Source organism: Pelophylax lessonae (genome assembly GCF_965119305.1).
Source record: "Pelophylax lessonae genome assembly, chromosome: 1".
Lineage (NCBI taxonomy): Eukaryota > Metazoa > Chordata > Amphibia > Anura > Ranidae > Pelophylax > Pelophylax lessonae.
The window spans coordinates 882,992,948-883,018,551 of record NC_138768.1 but is presented as its reverse complement, the minus strand read 5'-3'; the positions used below and the strand labels follow the sequence as shown (position 1 = coordinate 883,018,551).

At 44.7% G+C, this 25,604-nt stretch overlaps 2 protein-coding genes across 2 annotated transcripts in view; both read left to right on the top strand.

The window, feature by feature from the left end:
* Nucleotides 1–6,908, top strand: part of LOC309547993 (cytosolic phospholipase A2 gamma-like) — a gene marked incomplete at both ends in the record, with an annotated part of 104,930 nt that extends 98,022 nt beyond the window's left edge. Inside the window, 2 exons of the mRNA XM_082247980.1 lie at nucleotides 1,261–1,432; nucleotides 6,724–6,908. Coding sequence (XP_082104106.1) covers nucleotides 1,261–1,432; nucleotides 6,724–6,908 — 357 coding nt within the window. The remainder of the gene's footprint in view (nucleotides 1–1,260; nucleotides 1,433–6,723) is intronic.
* The window catches only part of LOC309550673 (cytosolic phospholipase A2 gamma-like), a gene marked incomplete at its 3' end in the record, with an annotated part of 276,802 nt that overhangs the window by 111,061 nt on the left and 140,137 nt on the right, over nucleotides 1–25,604 (top strand). The gene's annotated exons all lie outside the window — the stretch shown is intronic.

Below are 25,604 nucleotides of genomic sequence, written 5' to 3'. Positions count from 1 at the left end.
TCCCCCAGATCCTTCTCCACTGTGGATTCCCCCATAATCCTTCTCCGCTATGGATTCCCCCAGATCCTTCTCCGCTATGGATTCCCCCATAATCCTTCTCCGCTATGGATTCCCCCAGATCCTTCTCCACTGTGGATTCCCCCAGATCCTTCTCCACTGTGGATTCCCCCAGATCCTTCTCCGCTATGGATTCCCCCAGATCCTTCTCCGCTATGGATTCCCCCAGATCCTTCTCCGCTATGGATTCCCCCAGATACTTCTCCGCTATGGATTCCCCCAGATCCTTCTCCGCTATGGATTCCCCCAGATCCTTCTCCGCTATGGATTCCCAGATCCTTCTCCGCTATGGATTCCCCCAGATCCTTCTCCGCTATGGATTCCCCCAGATCCTTCTTCGCTATGGATTCCCCCAGATCCTTCTCCGCTATGGATTCCCCCAGATCCTTCTCCACTGTGGATTCCCCCATAATCCTTCTCCGCTATGGATTCCCCCAGATCCTTCTCCGCTATGGATTCCCCCATAATCCTTCTCCGCTATGGATTCCCCCAGATCCTTCTCCACTGTGGATTTCCCCAGATCCTTCTCCACTGTGGATTCCCCCAGATCCTTCTCCGCTATGGATTCCCCCAGATCCTTCTCCGCTATGGATTCCCCCAGATCCTTCTCCGCTATGGATTCCCCCAGATACTTCTCCGCTATGGATTCCCCCAGATCCTTCTCCGCTATGGATTCCCCCAGATCCTTCTCCGCTATGGATTCCCAGATCCTTCTCCGCTATGGATTCCCCCAGATCCTTCTCCGCTATGAATTCCCCCAGATCCTTTTCTGCTATGGATTCCCCCAGTTCTACTCCCCCTAGTATGTATGATGCATATTCTTAGCCCCCAAGTGCATAACTTTACATTTATCAACATAAAACCCTTATTTGCCACATAGTTGCCCAATGAAACAGTGCATTGAGGTCAGCTTGTAAGTTGGAGACATCCTGTAAAGAAGTTATTCCACTGCAAAGCTTGGTGTCATCTGCAAAGACTGAAATGCTACTTTTAATCCCAGACCCGATATCATAAAGATAATATAAATATATTAAAAAGTAAATAAGGGTCCCAACACTGAACCTTGGGAACCGAGTTATGGAATTGCCAGCTACATTTCTGCTTTGGATCTTACAAATCGGCCACTTCACAGGCAAGTTTTGTTATCACTATTTTGGAGTACCATGGGCACATTTTAAAATGTTTGTTTCTCTGTTTATCTAGACGGTGAAAAGAACAGCTAAATACTGTAAGGAGCTCAAGATTCCTTTTCCGAAAAACACTGAAGAAAGTTATGAGCGCCCTCCAACTAAAAGCTGCTACGCCTTTGAAGGAGATGGAAATGAGACGCCCGATGTGATGCACTTTCCTCTCTTCAATGCCCAGACTTGTGGAGGTGAGTTTACAGAGAAGTCCTGTAATCAAAACAAAACCAAAGAAATTTCCGGCTCAACTTACCGAACAGCCTGCTAGCCAACCAAATTCTCCTGTCTTACAATATGTGTTATAAATAGGGGTTCGTTTGCACACATTTGCAAATACATGCATAGGCTACAGAGCCCCGTCAAGGTATCTGTAATCCTAACTCGAAATTGTGAGAGCCTCCATAGTAGAACCATATGTATTATAAAGGATAGGCAGATGAAAGGTGAGCCTGCAGGGAGCCCACTCCTCCTTATAGGCACAGGGGCGCACTGGACACCCAGCATAGAGCAACATGACAGCAAAGGCGTCCAGTGCGTACCCTCACCAATATACCTATTACGTGTAATAATGCTTATATGTTCATTAAGTTGTCTCACTCTCTGTATTATGAGCTTGGTGGATGCTAAAGGCTGAATTCCAGGGATGGATATTTTTTACATAGTTACATTGTTTCAGGTTGGACCAGCTATGTATATACCATGACAAAAAGAGAGAGAAGACCAAGCGCCAATCTAAGTGTAGCAATGCAGTTGATTTATTAGCAATTAAAAGAGTATTACTCACAAACGTGCGTTAAAAACAGGCATCTCAAATAGTACAGGGCATCTGGGCGCTATTCATCCAGGGTGTCATTCCGGGTCCCTTGTGGAGCTGGCGCTGTGGGGGATGAGCGGCGATCTCCTGTTGTGAGGCAGGGGACGTGCAGATCCTTCGGCGGTGGTGTAGCAGCGTGGGTCCTTGGGTCGGAGGGCTATGACATCACTTCCTGGGTATGCTGGTGCGTAGAACGGCGACGCGTTGCGGAGCATGCGCTCCTTCTTCAGGCCTGCCTCACAACAGGAGATCGCCGCTCATCCCCCACAGCGCCAGCTCCACAAGGGATCCGGAATGACACCCTGGATGAATAGCGCCCAGATGCCCTGTACTATTTGAGATGCCTGTTTTTAACGCACGTTTGTGAGTAATACTCTTTTAATTGCTAATAAATCAACTGCATTGCTACACTTAGATTGGCGCTTGGTCTTCTCTCTCTTTTTGTCTTGGATCCATACAGGGTTGCTTCACCCTACAAAGCCTGCAGCCATCAAAGTGTTTAGCAATTCCACTGGACTCAATCATCTGCATTTTTGCCCATATCTAGATTATCGCAGCAGCTCGTGTAATCCGATTGCGCCAATCTCCCCCCCCCCCCCCTTTTTTATGTATATACCATACCTGTGGGATCCCTCTAGAAGGTGGAATGAACTGTAGTAGACAGCGCTACTATTATGATCACTGATAGCCAGGGCTGGCCCAGTGTTGCCAACCGCCCGTTATCTTTCGAGCAGCCCGTAAATTTCAGCCCGTTACGGGCAGTGGTGCCAGTAAAAAAATATGGCTGCGGGCCGACATGTCAACTGCGCATGCGCTGTTCCAAAGCTAGCCAGGGTAACTTCCCATAAACCTTCGCAACTATTTATCCTGCACAGAACTTATCGTACGCCTGATAAACTTTTTAATTGGGCTCAGGGGGACTCTCCCTTATGCCCAAAATGCACAGTTTACAGAGGGGACTTCATACACATGATATGGCATTGCCCAAAACGTACACGATATTGGGCAGAGGTTATACAGATTATTTCTGATCTAACCCAAACACCTATACCTCTCACCCCATTGGCGTGTCTGTTGGGTGCGATTGATGCTGAAATGTATCCAAAAGGTATCTACATCATGGTAACCAGATTATTATACCTCCCTAGGAAGCTAATTGCCTGATTTTGGTTGGCATCTACTGTGCCTACTAAGGCCCATTGGGTTACCTATGTTATTGCTATTCTTCTTAGAGAACAATTGGCCTATCACCATCGTAATGGCGTCACAAAATTCAACCTTTTCTGCAGAGGTGGCTAGACAACCCTAGTCTTCCCCCTCCCCAGTTACTGATGGAAAGATTGTTGTGATTTTAAACCCACCAAACGTTCCAGTGATGTTTGCCTGAGCTTGGGACTTCTCCTATGTTTTATATATATGTGTAGATTATTTGACATTTTGAGCAGATGTCCATTAACAAGCTTGATTAAGTTTTTTTTCTTTTGTTTTCTGTTTTCGCACAAAACCCTATATCTGTGCTACATATCAGGTGACCGCCTTTTAACCAGTTTACGACCGCCCGCTGCAGATGTACTGCGGCAGGCAGCCGCTCCCTGGCAAATTGACGTACATGTATGGCGCTTGCCCTTGGGAGTCTATGGAGCGAGCTCGCGTCGCCAGTGACGTGCTTCCGCCCCCACTCGTCAGCGGGGAAGCCGATACAGTGGGCAGGCGGCTCCGATTGCCGCCTTACACCTGCGATCGCTCCCCGCTGAGAGAGAAGAAGAGTCGGCTGTTGTAAACACCGCCGACCGTCCTTCTCCCTGGGATGATCATAGAGCCCATGAGATCCTGCTATATAGGATCACATGTCTCTATGGTCATTTCAGAAGCCACGCCCCCCACAGTTAGAATCACTCCCCTAGGCTCACATTTAACCCCTTGATCACCCACTGTGTTAACCCCTTCCCTGCCAATGTTATTATTACAGTAACAGTGCATATTTTTAGCACTGATTACTGTAGTAATGTCACTGGTACCCCCAAAAGTGTCAAAAATGTCAGTTAGGGGTCCGATCTGTCCGCCGCAATGTCGCAGTCCCGAAAAAAATTGCAGATTACTAGTAAAAAAAAAAAAAAAACAATAAAAATTACAAATCTTTCCCGTAGTTTGTAGACGCGAAAACTTTTGCGCAAACCAATAAAAATACGCTTATTGCGATTTTATTTTTTTACCAGAAATATGTAGCAGAAAACAAATTGGCCTAAAATGTTAAAAAAATTTGATTTTTAAATTTTTTTTTTTTTTTTAGAATGTCATATAGCAGAATCTAAAAAAATATAGATTTTTTTTTTCAGAATTGTCACTCTATTTTTTGTTTATAGCACAAAAAAATAAAAATGGCACAGGTGATCAAATACCACCAAAAGAAAGCTCTAAAAAAGGACATCAATTTTGTTTGGGTAGAGCATCTCACAACCGCGCAATTGTCCGGTAAATTATTGCAGTGCCGAATCGCAAAATAGGGCCTGGTCAGGAATGGGGTAAAATCTTCTGTCTGTATATTTATATAGTATGTACAATAATTGTGTTCTGATTGATCTGTATACCATTTTTATTGTACTGTACGGTCACTTACTATCCTTGTCAATAAAAAAAGCTTTGATTAGGAAAAAAAAGAGTAGGCCAGCTGATCCCGGAGAGAAAAGCTGCTGTTGGCTCATAGATCCACATCAGCTTGGCCTTTAACCACTTTACCACCGGAGGATTTTCCTGCTTTACGTCTGGGCCATTTTTTGTGATTCGGCACTGTGCGACTTTAACTGACAATTGCGCGGTCATGCAAGGCCGTACCCAAAGGAAATTTACATCTTTTTTTTTCCCCACAAACAGAGCTTTTTTTTCGTGGTATTTGATCACCTCTGCGCTTTTCATTTTTTGCGATATTAATAAAAAAATGCGACAATTTTGAAAAAATAACAATATTTTTCTACTTTGACAGTTAAAAAATATCCAATATATTCAATTTTTGTCATATATTTAGGCCAAAATGTATTTAGCTACATGTCTTTGACAAAAAAATTCTCAATGAGCGTATTTTTAACCGCTTTAAGACCGGAAGATTTTACCCCATTCCTGACCAAGCCATATTTTGCGATTCGGCACTGCGTTATTTTAATGCACAATTGCGCGGTCGTGCAAAGCTGTACCCAAATTAAGCTGACGTCCTTCTTTTCCCCGCAAATAGAGCTTTCTTTTGGGGGTATTTGATCACCTGTGCGATTTTTACTTTTTGCGCTATAAACAAAAAAAAGAGCGACAATTTTGAAAAAATAACAATATTTTTCACATTTTTTTAAATATAATTCCGCCCCAAACAAATGTAAAAATCAAAATTTTTTAACATTTTAGGCCAATTTGTTTTCTGCTACATATTTTTGGTAAAAAAAAATCACAATAAGCGTATTTTGATTGGTTTGCGCAAACGTTATTGCAGCTACTAACTACGGGAAATTTTTGTCATTTTTATTGTTTTTTTTTTTTAACTAGTAATGGGCGGCGATCTGCGATTTTTTTTTTTTTGGGACTGCGACATTGCGGCGGACAGATCGGACCCTTGACTGACATTTTTGACACTTTTGGGGGTACCAGTGACATTACTACAGTAATCAGTGCTAAAAATATGCACTGTTACTGTAAAAATGACACTGGCACGGAAGGGGTTAACTTTTATTGGTGATCAAGGGGTTAATGTATGCCTGGTGCTTACTGACGTGTGTGGGGGGAGGGGACTGTGTGACACAGGGACAGATTGCAGGTTCAGCTATGCTGAACCCTGCAATCTGTCCCTGTCTGTCACTTAGGAGATCCGCCCGCTTTGTTTACACAAGCGGGCGGATCTCCACACTCGATCCCCGACGATCGGGGAAGAGCGGCGGTGATCACCGCATCTCCTCCCCTGGAGGAAGAAATAGTCCTACTATTTAGGACTATCTACAGCGTTTGCTTATTCCAATCTCCTCCCCTGGCCCGACTCCCGCTGTGACTGAATACAGCGGGAGCGAGCCTCCGGCGGCGTGCGTGCGCCGCCCACAAGGGGGGGAGTCCAGCGACGTAGGTGTACGTCGCTGGAAGATAATGAACCACTTTGTCAAAGTCAAGTCAAATCTACTTTATTGTCAATTCTTCCACATGTACAATACATACATACAGAGAATCGAAATTACGATTGCCACAGTAGGGTCAACGTGAGCGGTTGGCAAGTGGTTAAAAGGTCAACGAGAATTGTGGGGGACTTCCAGGACCGTGCAATAGAATTCTTAGCTGCAGTGAAAATAAATGCGATCAGGCGTCTCACATGTCTCGGTGTGCCCTCCACCGCCCTCCCCAGAAGGGCTCTTTCCATGTAAGGAAGTTATCATCGACATTTCTCAAGATATTTTTTCATAAATGAGGTCGGGGGGTTTCCTTGGAATTTTCAGCGTGGACATGAAATGAACTAAAGCTCAGAAATTAAGATTTTTATTCCTGTGAATAAACTATAAATGTTCTATATAAACATAAGCTGGTCAGACACTACATGCAGACATTTTTAAAGGCATCGGATAATTTGTTTTATAAATTAATGTCATTGATAATTCAGTCATTATTATAATTTAATCATGCAATCCGATACACGTTTCTTTTCAGATGCTGAAAAAATTGTGAAATTAAGCAAGAAGTATGGCACCATTGTTTCTTCCTATGATGACTCTATGATAAATGAACTGCTGGACATCACTAGGAAAAATGTGAAGAGCAGCCTGGACCAGATCCAAGACAAAATACAACAATGTGTTTGGAGGTGTAACACGAGGGGGACCTCACAGGCATAACAGGCGAGGCCACTTGGATAAAATATGATGAAATGTTTTATAAATGACCATTAAGACAAATGAAGATAAGTCATTCTCAAAAGGAGGTCAGGAATGGCACCCTCCATTGTACCCGCATGACAGATTAATAATTTAAGGATATGGAACATAAGAGATACGTCCTAAAATATTCAACAACGTTTTTAGGATGTAGCTCCCCGCTCTACTGCTATTACCGTCAATTGCTGAGTCACAGTCTCACTTAGCTTTTAAAAATGGCGCCGCCCGGCGCCAACACCTTACCGCGCATGTGCTGTCTGCCCGGGAATAGCCGAACGTGTTACGGGCTTTCCAGAGCATCGGCGTTGCATGCGCAGTGATGTGTGGGCGCCGGGCAGCGCCATTTTTAAATGTAAAGCGCCTCCCCGATAGGTAAGTGAGACTCCTCCACAGCCCCTGCATTTCCTCATGCAGTGCTGCGGGCATGGTAAAGGACATTCTCCTGTACCATGCCCGCAGCACTGCATCTCCTGTATCGTCTGTGCCATGCCTGTACCATCACCTGTGCCATGCCTGTACCATCACCTGTGCCATGCCTGTACCATCTCCTGTACCATCACCTGTGCCATGCCTGTACCATCTCCTGTACCATCACCTGTGCCATGCATGTACCATCACCTGTGCCATCTCCTGTGCCATGCCTGTACCATCTCCTGTGCCATGCCTGTACCATCTCCTGTGCCATGCATGTACCATCACCTGTGCCATCACCTGTGCCATGCATGTACCATCTCCTGTGCCATCTCCTGTGCCATCTCCTGTACCATCACTTGTGTCATGCCTGTACCATCAACTGTGACAAGCCTGTACCATCACCTGTGCCATGCCTGTACCATCTCCTGTACCATCACTTGTGCCATGCCTGTACCATCTCCTGTGCCATGCCTGTACAATCTCCTTTACCATGCCTGTACCATCTCCTGTACCATCTCCTGTGCCATGCCTGTACAATCGCATTTATCATGCCTGTACCATTGCTTGTGCCATGCTTGTACCATCTCCTGTGCCATGCCTGTACCATCTCCTGTACCATCATCTGTGCCATGCCTGTACCATCTCCTGTGCCATGCCTGTACAATCTCCTTTACCATGCCTGTACCATCTCCTGTACCATCTCCTGTGCCATGCTTGTACTATCTCCTGTGCCATGCATGTACCATCTCCTGTACCATCACCTATGCCATGCCTTTACCATCTCCTGTGCCATGCCTGTACAATCTCCTTTACCATGCCTGTAACATCACCTGTGCTATGCCCATACCATCACCTGTGCCATACCCATACCATCTCCTGTGCCATGCCCGAACCATCTCCTGTGCCATGCCTGTACCATATCCTGTACCATGCCCACAGCCCTGCATCTCCTGTACCATGCCCGCGGCCCCTGTTTTGGGTCTCGTGGTGGTCCAGTTGGGTCCAGTAGCTGCTGCATTTCCCACCCTAGGCTTATACTCGAGTCAATAAGTTTTCCCACTTTTATGTGGTAAAATTAGGAGCTTCGGCTTATATTCGGGTCGGTTTATACTCGAGTATATACAGTAATCCCATATTAATCCATAGCTAATTCTAATCAACCCTGATTAACTCTTTTTAATGATTGCAAAGCAATACAACTTTGTTATCATAGGAAATTACAAAGTTACTGCCAAAAAGACAGGCTCATATTTGGAATGTTAAAACTTGCTCTGGTCTATTAAGGGGGTATGCAAATGTATCGGAAGGGGTTAAACAGTCCTAGTTTTAGCTGAATAGCAGCTTAATGTTACAATAAATGAACATTTTTGACTGAGTAAAAAAATGATCTAATCAGAAAAGATGCAAACCTATTAAACCATTTTCTCTATGTCTGTGAAAGTTCTCATGTAACCAGGTCACGGGATATCTGGTAGTAGTTGGTCACATTCAATTCTACTTGTTCTATAATGTTAAAAGTGTTTTGTAGCTTCTCTAAACCAAGTCTTCAGTTCTAATGAGTAGAAAATCCCCCAACATTTATATTCATATCTTCATCCAATCTTCATGTAATGTGTAGATGTTGATGGTCCAAGAGCAAGATGGGAGGTGTGAAAGTTGTGGAACCATCTTCTCCTAGTTCCATAATCTCATTGTTTGCCGGGAAGCCTGCATAGATGTTGGTTCCTTGATTTACATGGGTGAAATTTTTAATTGTTGACAAATTGCTGGAGAAGAGATATTAAAATGGCATTATATATGGAGGAAAGAACTTGACTAAAGAGCCCAATACCTTAAAGAGACAACTGGTGTTGAAAAAACCACCCCTGAACAATGGTGGTGGCTTCATTACCATCTTTTTTTTTCACATATAATGTGTTTACCATCACAGCCCCAATAACCTCATAATAATTGACACTTTTAGCATTGTAAATCAAAGAAATAACACCTATGCAGACTTCCTGACACCAATAATCAGATGATGTAACCAGGACAGGTTGCCACCACAGCTTTCACAGCTCCCATCTTGTTCTTGGACAATCAACATCTTCATATGTCATGGTGATTGGATTAAGGTGCCTTAAGATGTGAATTTACAGTGCCTTGTGAAAGTATTCGGCCCCCTTGAACTCTGCAACCTTTTGCCACATTTCAGGCTTCAAACATAAAGATATAAAACTATAATTTTTTGTGAAGAATCAACAACAAGTGGGACACAATCATGAAGTGGAACGAAATTTATTGGATATTTCAAACTTTTATAACAAATAAAAAAAAAGAAAAATTGGGCGTGCAAAATTATTCAACCCCTTTACTTTCAGTGCAGCAAACTCTCTCCAGATGTTCAGTGAGGATCTCTGAATGATCCAATGTTGACCTAAATGACTAATGATGATAAATAGAATCCACCTGTGTGTAATCAAGTCTCCGTATAAATGCACCTGCAGTGTGATAGACTCAGAGGTCCGTTTAAAGCGCAGAGAGCATCATGAAGAACAAGGAACACACCAGGCAGGTCCGAGATACTGTTGTGGAGAAGGCTAAAGCCGGATTTGGATACAAAAAGATTTCCCAAGCTTTAAACATTCCAAGGAGCGCTGTGCAAGCGATAATATTGAAATGGAAGGAGTATCAGACCACTGCAAATCTACGAAGACCTGGCCGTCCCTCTAAACTTTCAGCTCATACAAGGAGAAGACTGATCAGAGATGCAGCCAAGAGGCCCATGATCACTCTGGATGAACTGCAGAGATCTACAGCTGAGGTGGGAGACTCTGTCCATAGGACAACAATCAGTCGTATACTGCACAAATCTGGCCTTTATGGAAGAGTGGCAAGAAGAAAGCCATTTCTTAAAGATATCCATAAAAAGTGTAGTTTAACGTTTGCCACAAGCCACCTGGGAGACACCAAACATGTGGAAGAAGGAGCTCTGGTCAGATGAAACCAAAATCAAACTTTTTGGCAACAATGCAAAACGTTATGTTTGGTGTAAAAGCAACACAGCTCATCACCCTGAACACACCATCCCCACTGTCAAACATGGTGGTGGCAGCATCATGGTTTGGGCCTGCTTTTCTTCAGCAGGGACAGGGAAGATGGTTCAAATTGATGGGAAGATGGATGGAGCCAAATACAGGACCATTCTGGAAGAAAACCTGATGGAGTCTGCAAAAGACCTGAGACTGGGACGGAGATTTGTCTTCCAACAAGACAATGATCCAAAACATAAAGCAAAATCTACAATGGAATGGTTCACAAATAAACATATCCAGGTGTTAGAATGGCCAAGTCAAAGTCCAGACCTGAATCCAATCGAGAATCTGTGGAAAGAACTGAAAACTGCTGTTCACAAACGCTCTCCATCCAACCTCATTGAGCTCGAGCTGTTTTGCAAGGAGGAATGGGCAAAAATTTCAGTCTCCTGATGTGCAAAACTGATAGAGACATACCCCAAGCGACTTATAGCTGTAATCGCAGCAAAAGGTGGCGCTACAAAGTATTAACTTAACCACTTAAGCCCCGGAGGATTTTCCTGCTAAAAGACCAGGGGGTATTTTGCGATTCGGCACTGCGTGACTTTAACGGACAATTGCGCGGTCGTGCGACGCTGTACCTAAACGAATTTGACGTCCTTTTTTTTCCCACAAACAGAGCTTTCTTTTGGTGGTATTTGATCACCTGTGCGATTTTTTGATCATGCGCTATAAACAAAAAAAGAGCGACAATTTTGCAAAAATAGCAATATTTTTCACTTTTTTTTATATGAAATTCCCCCCCAAAAAAATGTAAAAATCAAAATTTTTTAACATTTTTGGCCAATTTGTTTTATCCTACCTATGTTTGGTAAAAAAAATCGCAAAAAGCGTATTTTGATTGGTTTGCGCAAAAGTTATCGCGTTTACTAACAAAGGGAAAGATTTTTGTCATTTTTGTTGTTTTTTATGGCGGCGATCTGCAATTTTTTTTGCGGTACTGCGACATTGCGGCGGACAGATCGGACCCTTGACTGACATTTTTGACACTTTTGGGGTTACCAGTGACATTTCTACAGTAATCAGTGCTATACATATGCCCTGTTACTGTAAAAATACACTGGCAGTGAAGGGGTTAACTTTATTTGGGAGGGAGGGGCTGTGTGTGTCCCTAGGGGCGTGATTCTTACTGTGATTGGCTGTGGCTTGAGCTGTAAGGACACTGATCAACGGATCTACATACTAGATCCGTGTAATCAGTGTCTTTACAGTGAGGAGAATGACAGGTAGCTTGTTTACACAAGCTGCCTGACATTCTCCCTCTTCCCCCGACGATCGCCGAGTGGCCGGCGGACATCGGGTCCGCTGGTCACACGCGCGAGGGGGTGCGTGACTGCGGCGGTCGGCAAGCAGTTAAGGGGGCTGAATAATTTTGCACGCCCAATTTTTCAGTTTTTTATTTGTTAAAAAAGTTAGAAATATCCAATAAATTTCGTTCCACTGCATGATTGTGTCCCACTTGTTGTTGATTCTTCACAAAAAATTACAGTTTTATATCTTTATGTTTGAAGTCTGAAATGTGGCAAAAGGTCGTAAAGTTCAAGGGGGCCGAATACTTTTGCAAAGCACTGTATATGGGGTGTCTTCCTGACACTCTTTAGAACTGAAGTAGTGGCTTCAAGCTACAAAATGTCTTTGAAATTATAGGACAAGTCTAGTTGAATATGACTTACTACTACTAGATATACAGTATGCAAATGTAAGGTGGACATCTTGGGTTCTGACAATGGTGGTTGGAGTTACCCTGCATATCTACCTATTTGTCTTATTTTACTGCAAACATTTCTAAGGCATGGGTCTTTGGTAAGAGTTTCCAATGTTTATATAAACCTTCATGATGACGCCTTCCGGTGAAATGCGTTGAGGATCAGTGTATCAGTGATACTTCCAGTTTTGTCACATCCGGCCCAGTGGAGCGCATGCCGCTTCGGATTGCAAACGGTGGTGATTGTATTAAACCAGGTGAACTATAGTGGGTGCCGCTTGCAGGCACACATAAATGTGTGTTTTATAACATATGTATTTCTGAGAACACTTTTAAATAAAACGTTTTGCACAATTATTTGATTTATTTTTTTATTCTGGGAAATCTCTGCTGATGATGCTGAGCCTGATCTGATGCTAAGGGAATCCATTTAAAGCTGTAAGGCCCAGGAAACCCAGTGGCATCTGATTATCTATATTGGTAGTTTTGGATAGAAGCTGAGCCCTTCCTGAAGTAAAGGAGCTTCATTAAAGCCGTGTGGTCCATGGTGGCCCAAAGCCATCTGGTGAGTGGCCCCTTACTTAAGGTGGAGGAGCACAAACAAGGAGCACTTTTTAAGAAGAATACAGAGCACTTATATGCCGGTGGTGTTTTGAAGAAATTCTATTATGGTCAGTTTTTGATTGTATTTGAACAATGGAAATGTTTTTGTTAAAGAAACAGCACTGTTTTGGTTTTATATGCATTAGTAGGGTTTAATATGGGTACACATTGATATTTAAGGTAGCATCTCAAATATAATTTATTCACATGTTTATATAAACCTATTTTAATATCACCAAATAATGCATTGTATCTTATAATAAAATATATTAAAATACCCGGGTCCCCATTCACTTTTTTTGGGCCAATAACTTGCATATAAGGCTTTAAAATGAGGACTTTTGATTTTTCATGTTTGTGTTCCATAGACTTTAATAGAGTTCGCATGTTCGCTAGAACATTTCCCCTGTTCAAGATGTTCTGGTGCGAACCGAACAGGGGGGTGTTCGGCCAATCACTCCTCACAAGAAAACCAATGGAGAAAGCCCATCAAAGCATTGGTAAGTCATAGAGGGAAAATGGCACCAGCATAAACCGACCTATATGTTGACAATGCAACACATAGAAACATTCAGACTGAGTTTTGATAAAATCTGATTCATTATCGTTTTAATCTATAACAAAAAAAAAAAAAAATCTATATATATATATATAGATTATATATATATATATATATACCGTATATACTCGAGTATAAGCCGACCCGAGTATAAGCCGAGACCCCTACTTTTACCACAAAAAGATGGGAAAAATCATTGACTCGAGTATAAGCCTAGGGTGAGAATGCAGGGCGGCGGGCATGGTACAGGAGAATGCAGGGTGACTGGCATGGTGCAGGAGAATGCAGGGTGACTGGCATGGTGCAGGAGAATGCAGGGTACTGGCATGGTGCAGGAGAATGCAGGGTACTGGCATGGTGCAGGAGAATGCAGGGCACTGGCATGGTGCAGGAGAATGCAGGGTACTGGCATGGTACAGGAGAATGCAGGGTACTGGCATGGTGCAGGAGAATGCAGGGTACTGGCATGGTGCAGGAGAATGCAGGGTACTGGCATGGTGCAGGAGAATGCAGGGTACTGGCATGGTACAGGAGAATGCAGGGTACTGGCATGGTGCAGGAGAATGCAGGGTACTGGCATGGTGCAGGAGAATGCAGGGTACTGGCATGGTGCAGGAGAATGCAGGGTGACTGGCATGGTGCAGGAGAATGCAGGGTGACTGGCATGGTGCAGGAGAATGCAGGGTGACTGGCATGGTGCAGGAGAATGCAGGGTACTGGCATGGTGCAGGAGAATGCAGGGTGACTGGGATGGTGCAGGAGAATGCAGGGTACTGGCATGGTACAAGAGGATCCGGGGTTGTGGGCATACTACAGAAGATGCAGTGCTGTGGGCATGGTACATGTGGACCATGCCCGCAGCACTGCATCCCTTGTAGTGTGCCCGCAGCCCTGCATAATGGCAGGTAGTGAAGCTGTTTCACTTACCTGTTCCAGAGGCGCCTTCATTTTCAAAATGGCGCCGCCCGGCGCCGACACGTCATTGCGCACGCGCCGCCGCCGATCGTATACTTTCGGCTATTCCCGGCCTCTCCCGAGCGGCGCCGGGAGTAGCCGAAATTACACGAGCGGCGGCGGCGCGTGCGCGGTGACATGTATGCGACGGGCAGCGCCATTTTTAAACTTTAAACCCGTCGGAGCGGACAGGAAATTTTTTTTTTTTTCCTTGACTCGAGTATAAGCCGAGGGGGATGTTTTCAGCACAAAAAAATGTGCTGAAAAACTCGGCTTATACTCGAGTATATACGGTATATATATATATATATATATATAGTGTAACAGGAAGTCAGCTAAATCTGGGAATGTAGTCACAGGAAGGAGATACATTTCTACCTGATTTAGAAAGTCCATTAATTAATTTAGGGTGTTGGCTACAGAGCTAGCCAGCAGGAAGTTGAAAGGCCTTCACCTGTTCAGAATGAGGGAGTTAAGGCTCTATAATTTGTTCAGAGAAATTCCTATTGTTTGCTGCCTCCAGAAGCTGTGTCCTGAAGCCATGTGGGCTGGGAGCAGGAGGACAGTCAGCGTGTGCCTCCCGACAGGATGTGTGGGCCTGGGAGAAGACCCCCCGGAGTGATGTGTGCCCGGGACGGTAACCAAGGGTGAATACGTCTCAAAGGTGAGAAGACGAACTGTTGATGTGAAAGAAACAAAAGGACTGTGTTGCCCTGTGAAGCTATTATAAAAGGACTATTGAGTGTCCGCTGTAGGACAAGGAAGTCTGCCCGACGGTAGGTTGGAGACAGACACTTAGGCAGGTTCCAGTTGTGAGAAGGTAGCCGCCCACAGAGGCAAGGATTTATTTTCTGTTTTATTTTATTTTGGATGTTTTGCTGCATACAGCCTGGTGAAGAAAACACCATTTAATAAACCACACTGTTTGTTTGCAAGCACTTGTCGGCTACCTCTCTGGGAAAACGCACCCCCCAAGGGGTCATCCACACCCGCCACCGAGCTAATCCCTTACATATGGTGGAGGTATGCAGTGGGCATAAGCAGAGATCCCTGCAAGGAAGTGCAAATGTTTGATGAACTTTATCTGGTGCATGAGATTGCACAATCTATGTGTGCAGGAGAGAAGATCCTGACAGAAAAAAAAAAAAGTGTTTTAAAGAGACAGCGGTCTCAAAATTATTTGATGAACTTTGTTGTGTCTGGTGCAAGTGACTGCACAAACTGTGTGTGCAGGAAAAGAGATCTTGCAAGAGAGAGAGAAAAACTACATGTGTTAAAGAGACAGTGGTCTGAAAAATTTTTGCTGGACTGTGAAAAATTTGTTTGTGGAGTTATTGAAGATGGGGCGTTCAAAACGCCTGAAGAATGCAAAGATAGATGAAATGAGAGACCGGATTCTATGGATGGAGGGGATGTTGCCGTCTGAACCAGCCCCATCCATGCCTAAAGAGAGTCTACTAAAGAGGAAGGTTGTTGTCCCTAGCAACACTGATGAAACTGCTATGGAGACGCAGTGTGCTCAGATGAAAAGTAAGCTCAAAATGGAGGAGATGTTGAAACATCTGATTATATCAAATGCAGCTCAACAGCAAGCAAATGCAGCTCAACAGCAGGCAAATGCGGATTTTCAGCAGAGCTTTGCAGCTCAACAAAAGGCTCATCAAGAGAGCATGGCAGGCTGGAAACAGAGACGCCAGCAGCCAATGGAGGCCATCGGTTTGGAGGAAACCGAGTATGTGTGCAGGGCTGAGTTGGATGCCTTGCAACGGAAAATGGAAGAAAAGGAACAAGCCTTGGAATTGCTTAAAATGGAGCATAGAAACTTGCAGGAAACGAATGAACTACTCAAGTCTCATGTGTCACAGTGGGAAGAATCCACTGCTCTTCTTTTGGTCGAGTTGCAAAAACGCAGAGAGACTATAATGGAGAAAGATACCATCCTCATGGAAAAGGAAAGTGAAATTCAGACTTTGCAGAAGCAAAGTATGGCTGATATGTTGGAGTTGCGTAATCAGCTGGAAAAAAGTCTTCAGTCTTTGGGAGCTACAAAAATAGACCTGCAGGAGTCGCAGGAACAGAATGTTGCTCTGAAAGCGACATTGTCTCTCAGCGACAAAGAGAAAAGTGAAAGAGAGGCTAAATTACTGAGTACTGTGTATGAGCTCACCACTTTGAGCAATGTGGTAGATGAATGGCGTGCGGACTGTGAAAGTTGGAAAGGGGAAGCCCAACGTTTCCAGCAGCAGTTAAAGGAGAAAGAAGCCTGTGTGGCAGAATTACAGTCTCATTCCCAGAAACTAGCCAATGAGGTGAAGGCTCTTATGCAGGGAAAAGGAGATTGTGAACATAAGAGGGAAAAAGTAGAGGCACAGCTTCTGGAATCGCAAGTCAAGGTGTCAGAAGGTGACCGATTGTGTGCTAAGCTGTCAGAGAAGGCAAACCGACTGCAGGTTGAGTTGGACAATGTTACAAATCAGCTTTCTCAAGCAGACAGCAAATCCAGAGAAATTGCGGAAGATTTTTCTATCTTGGAATCGCAGCTGCAAGACACGCAGGAACTCTTACAGGAAGAGAGGTGTCAAAGGCTGAGTTTTAGCACAAAGCTCAAACAAATGGAAGATGAGAAAAATGGCTTCCTGGAACAATTAAAAGAGGAGGCGGAAGCAAAGAAAAACCTATCAGAGCAAGTCGCAACATTGCAAGCTCAGATAGCGGATATGAAAAAACGCATGGAAGAAAGCGTTGGTTCATTACAGTGTGTTGAAGATGTGAAAAAGAAGTTTGATCAGATGCTTGGTGAAGAGAAGACTGTGTCTGCAAAATATGCAGAAGAACGCGCACGTGCAGAAACGGAGGTGCGTGATAACGAGAGCAAAGCCCTGTTCTTGGCTCGCTCTTTGGAGGAAGCTCTAGAGTGTAAGGCTGAACTAGAAAGTGTTAAACAGCTGCGTACAGAAATGGAAGAATTGGTCAGCTCCAAGGATGATGTTGTGAAAAGCGTTCAGGAGCTAGAAAAGTCTAAGCGAGCCTTAGAACAGCAACTAGAAGAGATGAAGATTCCGTTGCAGGAACTGGAAGAGGAATTCCAGGCAACAGAGGATCTGTCCCAAAGAGGGGATAGTGTGCCTGATGCAGTTTTTAAAAGGATCAGTGTTTTGGGGTCTGTCCTGAGTGAGCCTCAGAAATGTGACGACATGTGGCTTGAATCACCCCTTTGGAATAAACCGTTCCTTCAAAAACTTCAAGCATTGGAAAATGTATCATTAGAACTTCAGCAAACAAAGGAGCTGAGTAAGAAATGTGGTGATTTCTCAGTTCAGGCTGAAAACCTAGTGGAGAAAACTAAGGCTGTTGGTGAAAACGTGAAGCAAATGAATAAGTGCCTTTCAGGGAGTGTTTCCAAAATGGAACTGGTGAAAGACGGGTGGCAGAAGTTTGATCGTGATCTTGAGATGCATTCCATGTGGAATTCAGATAGAGAAAAAGAACTAGGTGACCTTGAGCGGTCAAATAGTTCAGCAAAAAATGCAGTTGAAGAATGTGTATATGAGATGAGAGACAAACTGTGTGGCATTTATGAGAAATCCGTCAATGAAGATGACAAAACAGTTTCATCCGGAAGCTTGAGGATAATAGGAGGCTTATCAGTGAGTCAGCAGTGCTTGACACATGCGTGCCTGGAAATCTGTGTCCCAACCCTAGGGTTGAAACAAGAGGGGGGGTATGTAACAGGAAGTCAGCTAAATCTGGGAATGTAGTCACAGGAAGGAGATACATTTCTACCTGATTTAGAAAGTCCATTAATTAATTTAGGGTGTTGGCTACAGAGCTAGCCAGCAGGAAGTTGAAAGGCCTTCACCTGTTCAGAATGAGGGAGTTAAGGCTCTATAATTTGTTCAGAGAAATTCCTATTGTTTGCTGCCTCCAGAAGCTGTGTCCTGAAGCCATGTGGGCTGGGAGCAGGAGGACAGTCAGCGTGTGCCTCCCGACAGGATGTGTGGGCCTGGGAGAAGACCCCCCGGAGTGATGTGTGCCCGGGACGGTAACCAAGGGTGAATACGTCTCAAAGGTGAGAAGACGAACTGTTGATGTGAAAGAAACAAAAGGACTGTGTTGCCCTGTGAAGCTATTATAAAAGGACTATTGAGTGTCCGCTGTAGGACAAGGAAGTCTGCCCGACGGTAGGTTGGAGACAGACACTTAGGCAGGTTCCAGTTGTGAGAAGGTAGCCGCCCACAGAGGCAAGGATTTATTTTCTGTTTTATTTTATTTTGGATGTTTTGCTGCATACAGCCTGGTGAAGAAAACACCATTTAATAAACCACACTGTTTGTTTGCAAGCACTTGTCGGCTACCTCTCTGGGAAAACGCACCCCCCAAGGGGTCATCCACACCCGCCACCGAGCTAATCCCTTACAATAGATATAGATATAGATATATATATCAATGGATTAAGAACATTACCCTATGGCAGAACGATCCTAGACAGGGTAGTTTATATGTTGATGATTATGATGGTCTGGGAATGTTTTCCACTGGATTCTCAGCCCCCAAAAGGATAACTTGAAGAGCTATCAAAAAATGTATACTTGTCACTAGGTATAGTAGTACCAAAGAGTAGCCTATATTGTTAGATATAGTAATGATAATACATGAATACTATGAATTGCCAACTAGGTAGGAATATTTGTTCAATTTAAAAAAATCATTTAGTACCTTTTATAACGGTTAACTTCATCAAGAGGAATATGCATCCAAAACTGATAGAGTCCCTGACCCTTAGGCCCCTTTCACACACTCCGTCCGTCGGACGGAGTCTGTTTTTCTCAGCGGGGGATCGATCCGCCGATCCCCCGCTGAGCAGCAGGATGACAGCTATGTCTCCGCGCTGTGTGCGGAGACACAGCTGTCAGTTCCCCAATGCATCTCTATGGGGGAAATCGGATGGGAACGGATCGTCGGTCCGTTCTCATCCGATCCGAACCACTGGACGGATGGAAAATAAGGTTTCCATCCGTCCAGATTTGATGGATCGGATCAAATCGGATGTCAGCGGACATGTCTCCGCTGACATCCGATGCCCCATAGGGATTCATGGGGGGACCGTTCAGATCCGCCAAAAAACGGACAGGCGGATCTGAATGGTCCGCCTGTGTGAAAGAGCCCTTAGGCTTCAAATCCAGCTGGCTGAAAGAGAGTATATATGCATGAAGCATATCCAATACATAAGTACAAACTACAAAATCAAACAATTGGTTCAGAAAGTCATAGGACAGTAAAGGGCACTTTACCTGGATGACACAGATAGCAGTCAAGATCAACCCCTTCCATTGAGCAGTCTCAGAATGAATACCGCTCTGGAGCTGGGCTTTAAATGTTCCTTCCATTCTGGCGGCATCTGACGTCACAGCCGGAATGAGAACAAGTTGTTCTCCCATTGCTGAATGTCTCCTCAATGATAGATGCTTACCTATTGGTCAGGAAGCGCATGTGACCGGCGCCGCCGCATGCTGACGTCACGCACATGCACGGACCACATTTGGAAACCCGAACGCCCATCAGAAAGATGTCTTTGTCTTGACAGTAGATAAAGGAAAGGTATTGGCAAAAGAGGATCACATTGGCAAATAAAGGAACGGCCTGCTGGACAAATAAACATCCCCCACTCAACATCCAAGAATAAATTTGTCCCAGGTTTGACAGTAGTCAAAAATAGGACAAACCTCCCAAGGTGGGACAAAATAAAAGAAATGTAACCTCCAATAAAAAGTCCTTCTTGATCTGAACTTGTGATCACCTTTCAAAAAATATATTCCTGAGAAAATTATAGAGAAACTTATCCTGAGAAAACGACAATGGCAAAAAATAGGCAGGACACTCCTGATTAAAGCCTGGGGATAGGGCTCACATCCGGAGGGGGCTGCGCGTGCTCATATGACCACCTGCCTCAAACTAGGCAGTCCCCTAATTGGTATAGGAGATCAAATAGCCAGCACCACCAACAAGAGGCACAACTTTATGGCGGTGCATTTTTTTCCCATTCTCCAGCAAAAAGTCCTATATTACCTATAGAGGTACTCTTAATGAAAGCAAGAATTGGCCTTGCTGTCAAAAATTTAAATGATATGCACCTGTCAAATAGCTGCAGAAAAATTGGTCCTTGGGTGTTAATTGTGCCTATAAAACCTACACCAAAAAATGTCTTCCAGATGAAATTAACACCCACAAAGCTAGGCAGCCTAGACAGTCTTCAAGAGATTCCAGATTCAGAAAGCACTAAACAGTAGTGATGTCGCAAACATAAAATTTGCTGTTCGTGAACGGCGAACGCGAACATCGGCGAATGTTCGCGAACCGGCGAACATTGCGAACCGCCATAGACTTTAATAGGCAGGCGAATTTTAAAACCCACAGGGACTCTTTCTGGCCACAATAGTAATGGAAAAGTTGTTTCAAGGGGACTAACGCCTGGACTGTGGCATGCTGGAGAGGGATCACAGAAAAAAAGTTCTTAAAAATTTTAATTTTTTGATAGAGAGCCAATTATTGGAAAAATTAAAAAATAAATAAAAATAAAAAATTTCTTTGGATTTAGCATCTGGGGGGTCTAAAAAGTGTACCTGTGAAGTTTCAGCTCTGTAGCATGTCCAGAACCAGAAAAAAATATGAATTAGGGTTAGGGCTAGGGTTAGGGTTAGGGCTAGGGTTAGGGTTAGGGATAGGGTTAGGGCTAGGGCTAGGGCTAGGGTTAGGGTTAGGGTTAGGGCTAGGGCTAGGGCTAGGGCTAGGGTTAGGGCTAGGGTTAGGGTTAGGTTTAGGGTTAGGGTTATTTTTATGGCTAGGCTAAGAGGGTTAGGGTTAAGGTTAGAGGGTTAGGGTTATAGTTAGAGGGTTAGGGTTAGGTTTAGTGTTAGGGGCTAGGGTTAGGGTTACGGTGAGATACTTAGGGTTAGAGTTAGTAGCCCTACCCCTACCCCTCTAACTCTAACCCTAAGCACTAAAAATAACCCTAACCTTAGCCCTGACCCTAACCCTAGCCCTAACCCTAACCCTAACCCTAGCCCTAACCCTGATTCTATTTTTTTTCTGGTTCTGGACATGCTACAGAGCTGAAACTTCACAGGTACACTTTTTAGACCCCCCAGACAATAAATCCAAAGAAATTTTTTTTGTTAAGTTTTTTTTTCTTCCAACAATTGGCTCTCTATCAAAAATGACAATTTTTAAGAACTTTTTTGGTGTGATTTAGTGTCTAGGGGGTCTAAAAAGTGTACCTGTGAAGTTTCAGCTCTGTAGCATGTCCAGAACCAGAAAAAAAGATAATTTTTCAGTAGAGCAGGGATGGTGGGAACCCCTTTTACACCTATATGATCTTTTTTTTCTGGTTCTGGACATGCTGCATATATATATATATATATATATATATATATATATATATTAAAAAAATACTCAAATACCAGCCCTCAAAGGGGCTTTTGCGGACAATATATATATATATCCAAAAAAAAACCTCAAATACCAGCCCTAGGAAGGGCTTTTTGGGGTGCTGTCCTTACAGCAGGAGTGTACCAAGAACACTGGCTAACAAGACCGGGAACACTGACTAACTGTCCCCAGCTATAACAGCAGCAGCAGCAGCAGCACTTTCCCTGCTCTCAGTAACACAGAAATGATCTAAGATGGATGCTGCCCTTGCTTATTTATAGGAGGTGGGAGGGTGTGGGAGGGAGGTATGCTGATTGGCCTGGAATGTGTCTGCTGACTGTGATGTTCAGGGTCAAAGTTTGCCTCAATGATGATGTATAGGAGGAGGAGCGAACATCGCATATGTTCGCCCGCAGTGGCGAACGCGAACGTTTGAAGTTTGCCGGGAACCGTTCGGTACATCTCTACTAAACAGTGACATTGGCATTAGGGACTTTATAGCTGCTGCTAATCCAGAACTGATTCATTTTGATAAATTTCAGCCTGTCTGTGGAGTCTGTGGGCAGACACGCTCTTTTATCTGTCAAAAAACCTCCAGCAGCACTGAATGCCCATTTGGAGAGCATGTTGGATGCAGGGCAGGCCAGCTGCTCAATTGCATACTGGGCAAGTTCTTGCTAGTGGTCTATTCTTATGACCCAGTAACCCAGTAGATTGTCAACTGAAAGTTTTCCATGTCTGTTTTCCCCCCTAGATAATCTCCCACCACATTTTGCAGATGCTGCCGATAGGATGTAAAAGCTGAGAGCCCAGGGCGCCAAGGACTAAAACATTTTGAAATGCATCACTGAGTCCGTCCCCTTCTCCACTGCTCCTCTCTTGACCAGCAGAAACCTCAAAACTACATTTTTCACAAGACTGTAACCTAGCAGAGTCTGGAAAGGTGTTACATAAACTCCTCTTTAAGTTGTCCTTATGAGTTCCAAGACTTTCCCTTTGTAACGGTGGTCAAGGAGGGTTGCCAACCAATAGTGATCCTTCTCTTTGATGCCACATATTTTCAGATCCTTTTGCAGGCTTTAAAGAATGAGGGAGCCCATGCCCTGAAAGTTTGTGGAGGCATGAGAAGCAGACTCCTCGGGGTCACTAAGGATTACAGTACTTGTATAACGTACCTGGTGAAGACTGGAATTTTATGGAGGCCTCTCTTGCACCTCCCCCCTAACACTCCTGAAGGTGGGAACAGAGAGTGTAAAGGCAAGGAGTGGCACAAGTGCCGTAGCAACTAGCTAGTGATGTCCACTCTGTAGGTGGGTGAAGCTGGTAGTTGCAGTCCTCGGAACTGGATGCAGTAGCAGGCTGTCACCAGAGCGTGGGATGGGAGTAGAACCGGGAGACAAGCAGCAGTCAGCGGCAACCGGGCAATGAGGTACCGAATCAGCAGGCAGGCAAGTCCATAAGTTAGGCCAAGGTCCTTACCAGCCAGGCAATGCGGTACAAGGTCAGCAGGCAGATCAAATCCAGTAAGCAAGCCAAGGTTGGAGTAGTAGGGAACAGAGCTGGACCACGGGCAGAGACGAAGTCCAAAGGCAAGCCGGGTCATACGTGGGTAATCAGAAACAACAGATTAGTTCTCAGGAACACAGGAATGAGCTGAAGACCATTCAGCAACTGCTTACAGTAACAGATCAGTTTAAATAGGCCACTGGGCACCAAGTGCTAATTGGCATGTGCATGTGTGCGCACATGGGCACAAATATGTGCGCGATTAACTGGTAATGCAGAAGTGACATTGGTCTTTCGCTTATAAATATTAGCACATGTGCAATGTGCATGAGCACAATGTGCATGAGTCTGCATTTTGTGGTAGAAATCTGGTTTACCTTACAATCTGGAACTGCCTCATCCCAGCCACGTACTACTCCCAAGGGTTCTGGGATTGGAAAACCATCCGTTAAGGGTTGACATGTGTCTTCCTCTGCTTCATTGTCTCCAATGCCTTGAGAGGAAAAGAAGCCCTCTTCCTCCTGCGTCTCTGCCTTGGGTGCCCTGTCCATAATGCCACGCAGAGTCTGCTCCAGCAGGAAAACAACAGGGATTGTGTCACTGATGCATGCCTTGTCACGGCTCACATCCTTGTCACATCCTCAAATGGTGACAGTACAGTGCATGCATCCTTTATCAGCAGCCGTTGGCATGTGGAAAAATTATGAGCTGAGTGTGTTGTTGTGTCATACTCCCACAGGTACTCATTGACGGCCCTCTGCTACATGTGCAGCTGCTGAAGCATTGCCAAAGTTGAGTTCCCCCTTGTGGGCATGTCACAAATCCCGCGATTTACAGACAGGTGGAATTCCGCCAACCTAGTGCTGGCTCTATAGGACCACCTGAAATGGCTATAGATTCTTCTGGCCTGCTTTAGCAGATCTTCCAACCCTTGGTACCTGCTTAAGAAACGCTGCACCACCAAATTGAGGACATGTGCCAGGCATGGAATGTTTCAAACTTCCCTGTCTGAGGGTAGACAGGAGGTTTGTGCCATTATCGCACACCACTATTCCTGGCTCCAGCTTGCATGGTGTGAATCCCCTCTGGGCCTGCCTCTGCAGAGCTGCAAGAATCTTTGCTCCAGTGTGGCTCCTGTCCCCTACACAGACCAGCTGAAGCACCGCATGGCACCTTTCAGCCTGACTCATTGAATAGTCCCTTCAACGCTTGGGGGGTACTCATGGTTTATAGGACAATACAGCAGAGGAAGGCATGAGAGGAGTAGGATGAGGAGGGGGTGGAGCTGACAAATGTCCATCATTACCACTAGCTGTATGGAGATGTTGCGGCACAACAAGCTGCAGGACTGAGCCCTGCCCTGCATCCTTCCTAGTTACAAGCAGAATTACCCAGTGTGCTGTGAATTAAATATATCATCGTTGACCATACTTGCTGGACCACGTGTCAGCAGTAACATGGACCTTGTGGCTATCAGCCCTGCCCAACAATGCCACTACATTGCCTTCCACGTTATGGTACAGAGGTAAACAAATAGTGACTGGGAACCTGCCCTTGTGGTACAGCACATTCTGCAAAATCACGGAAGGGGGCAGAAGCCACCAGATGGAAAGACAGAAGTTGTAAAGCCAGCGGCTTTGACAAGCTGGAATTGAGATGCTGGGCATGTGGGCGGCAGTGACTGTATTTTATTTTTCGCTGAAGAAGATGGGGTACAGAAATTTACCCGCTATATTTTACAGCTGGTGGTGTTCTACTGGCAAACATGCTGCAAGGACCTGTGACACCTTTGGCTTTATCATCACCCCTGTCAGTGCGGTCTGCTGAGAGGTTATGAGGTATAGCAGGGGTAGACCAGAAAGGTAAGGAGTGAGGAGCAGAATTGCGTCCCTTTTGTGTGGCTTTCAGGTACTCTTGCCATGCATGTGGTACCCAAATGGCTGGTCTTTTTGCCACCCTTGATCTGCTTGAAGCAGGTTTGCAAACTGCAACAGTGTGATCGGCTGCACATGTGCTAAAAAAGGTCCAGACAGCTGAGTTCTGGGAAGTGGGCCAGGAGATAACAGCTCTACAATGTGATGGAATAGGGTGGCTTCTCTCTACTCTTGCACAATGGCTGCATCATTGGGGTTTTGCCTCACCCTCACTTTCCTCCTCTGCTCTATCCGGCACCCAAGTCGCATCAGTGACCACATACTCCCCTCCATCCTCATCATCACTGGAGCTAACTTGGCAATACACTGTGGCTGGGGGAACATGACTGCCAATTTTATTTTTACCAGCGTTCTTCTCTCATTGTAAAAAAGGAAGAAGACAGAGGGCGCCAGGTCACAATATAGTATGAGAAATATGACAATTTATTGTAGTGACTTACATGTACAAACGATCCAAAATACAGCCAGTAAACCATGAACAAC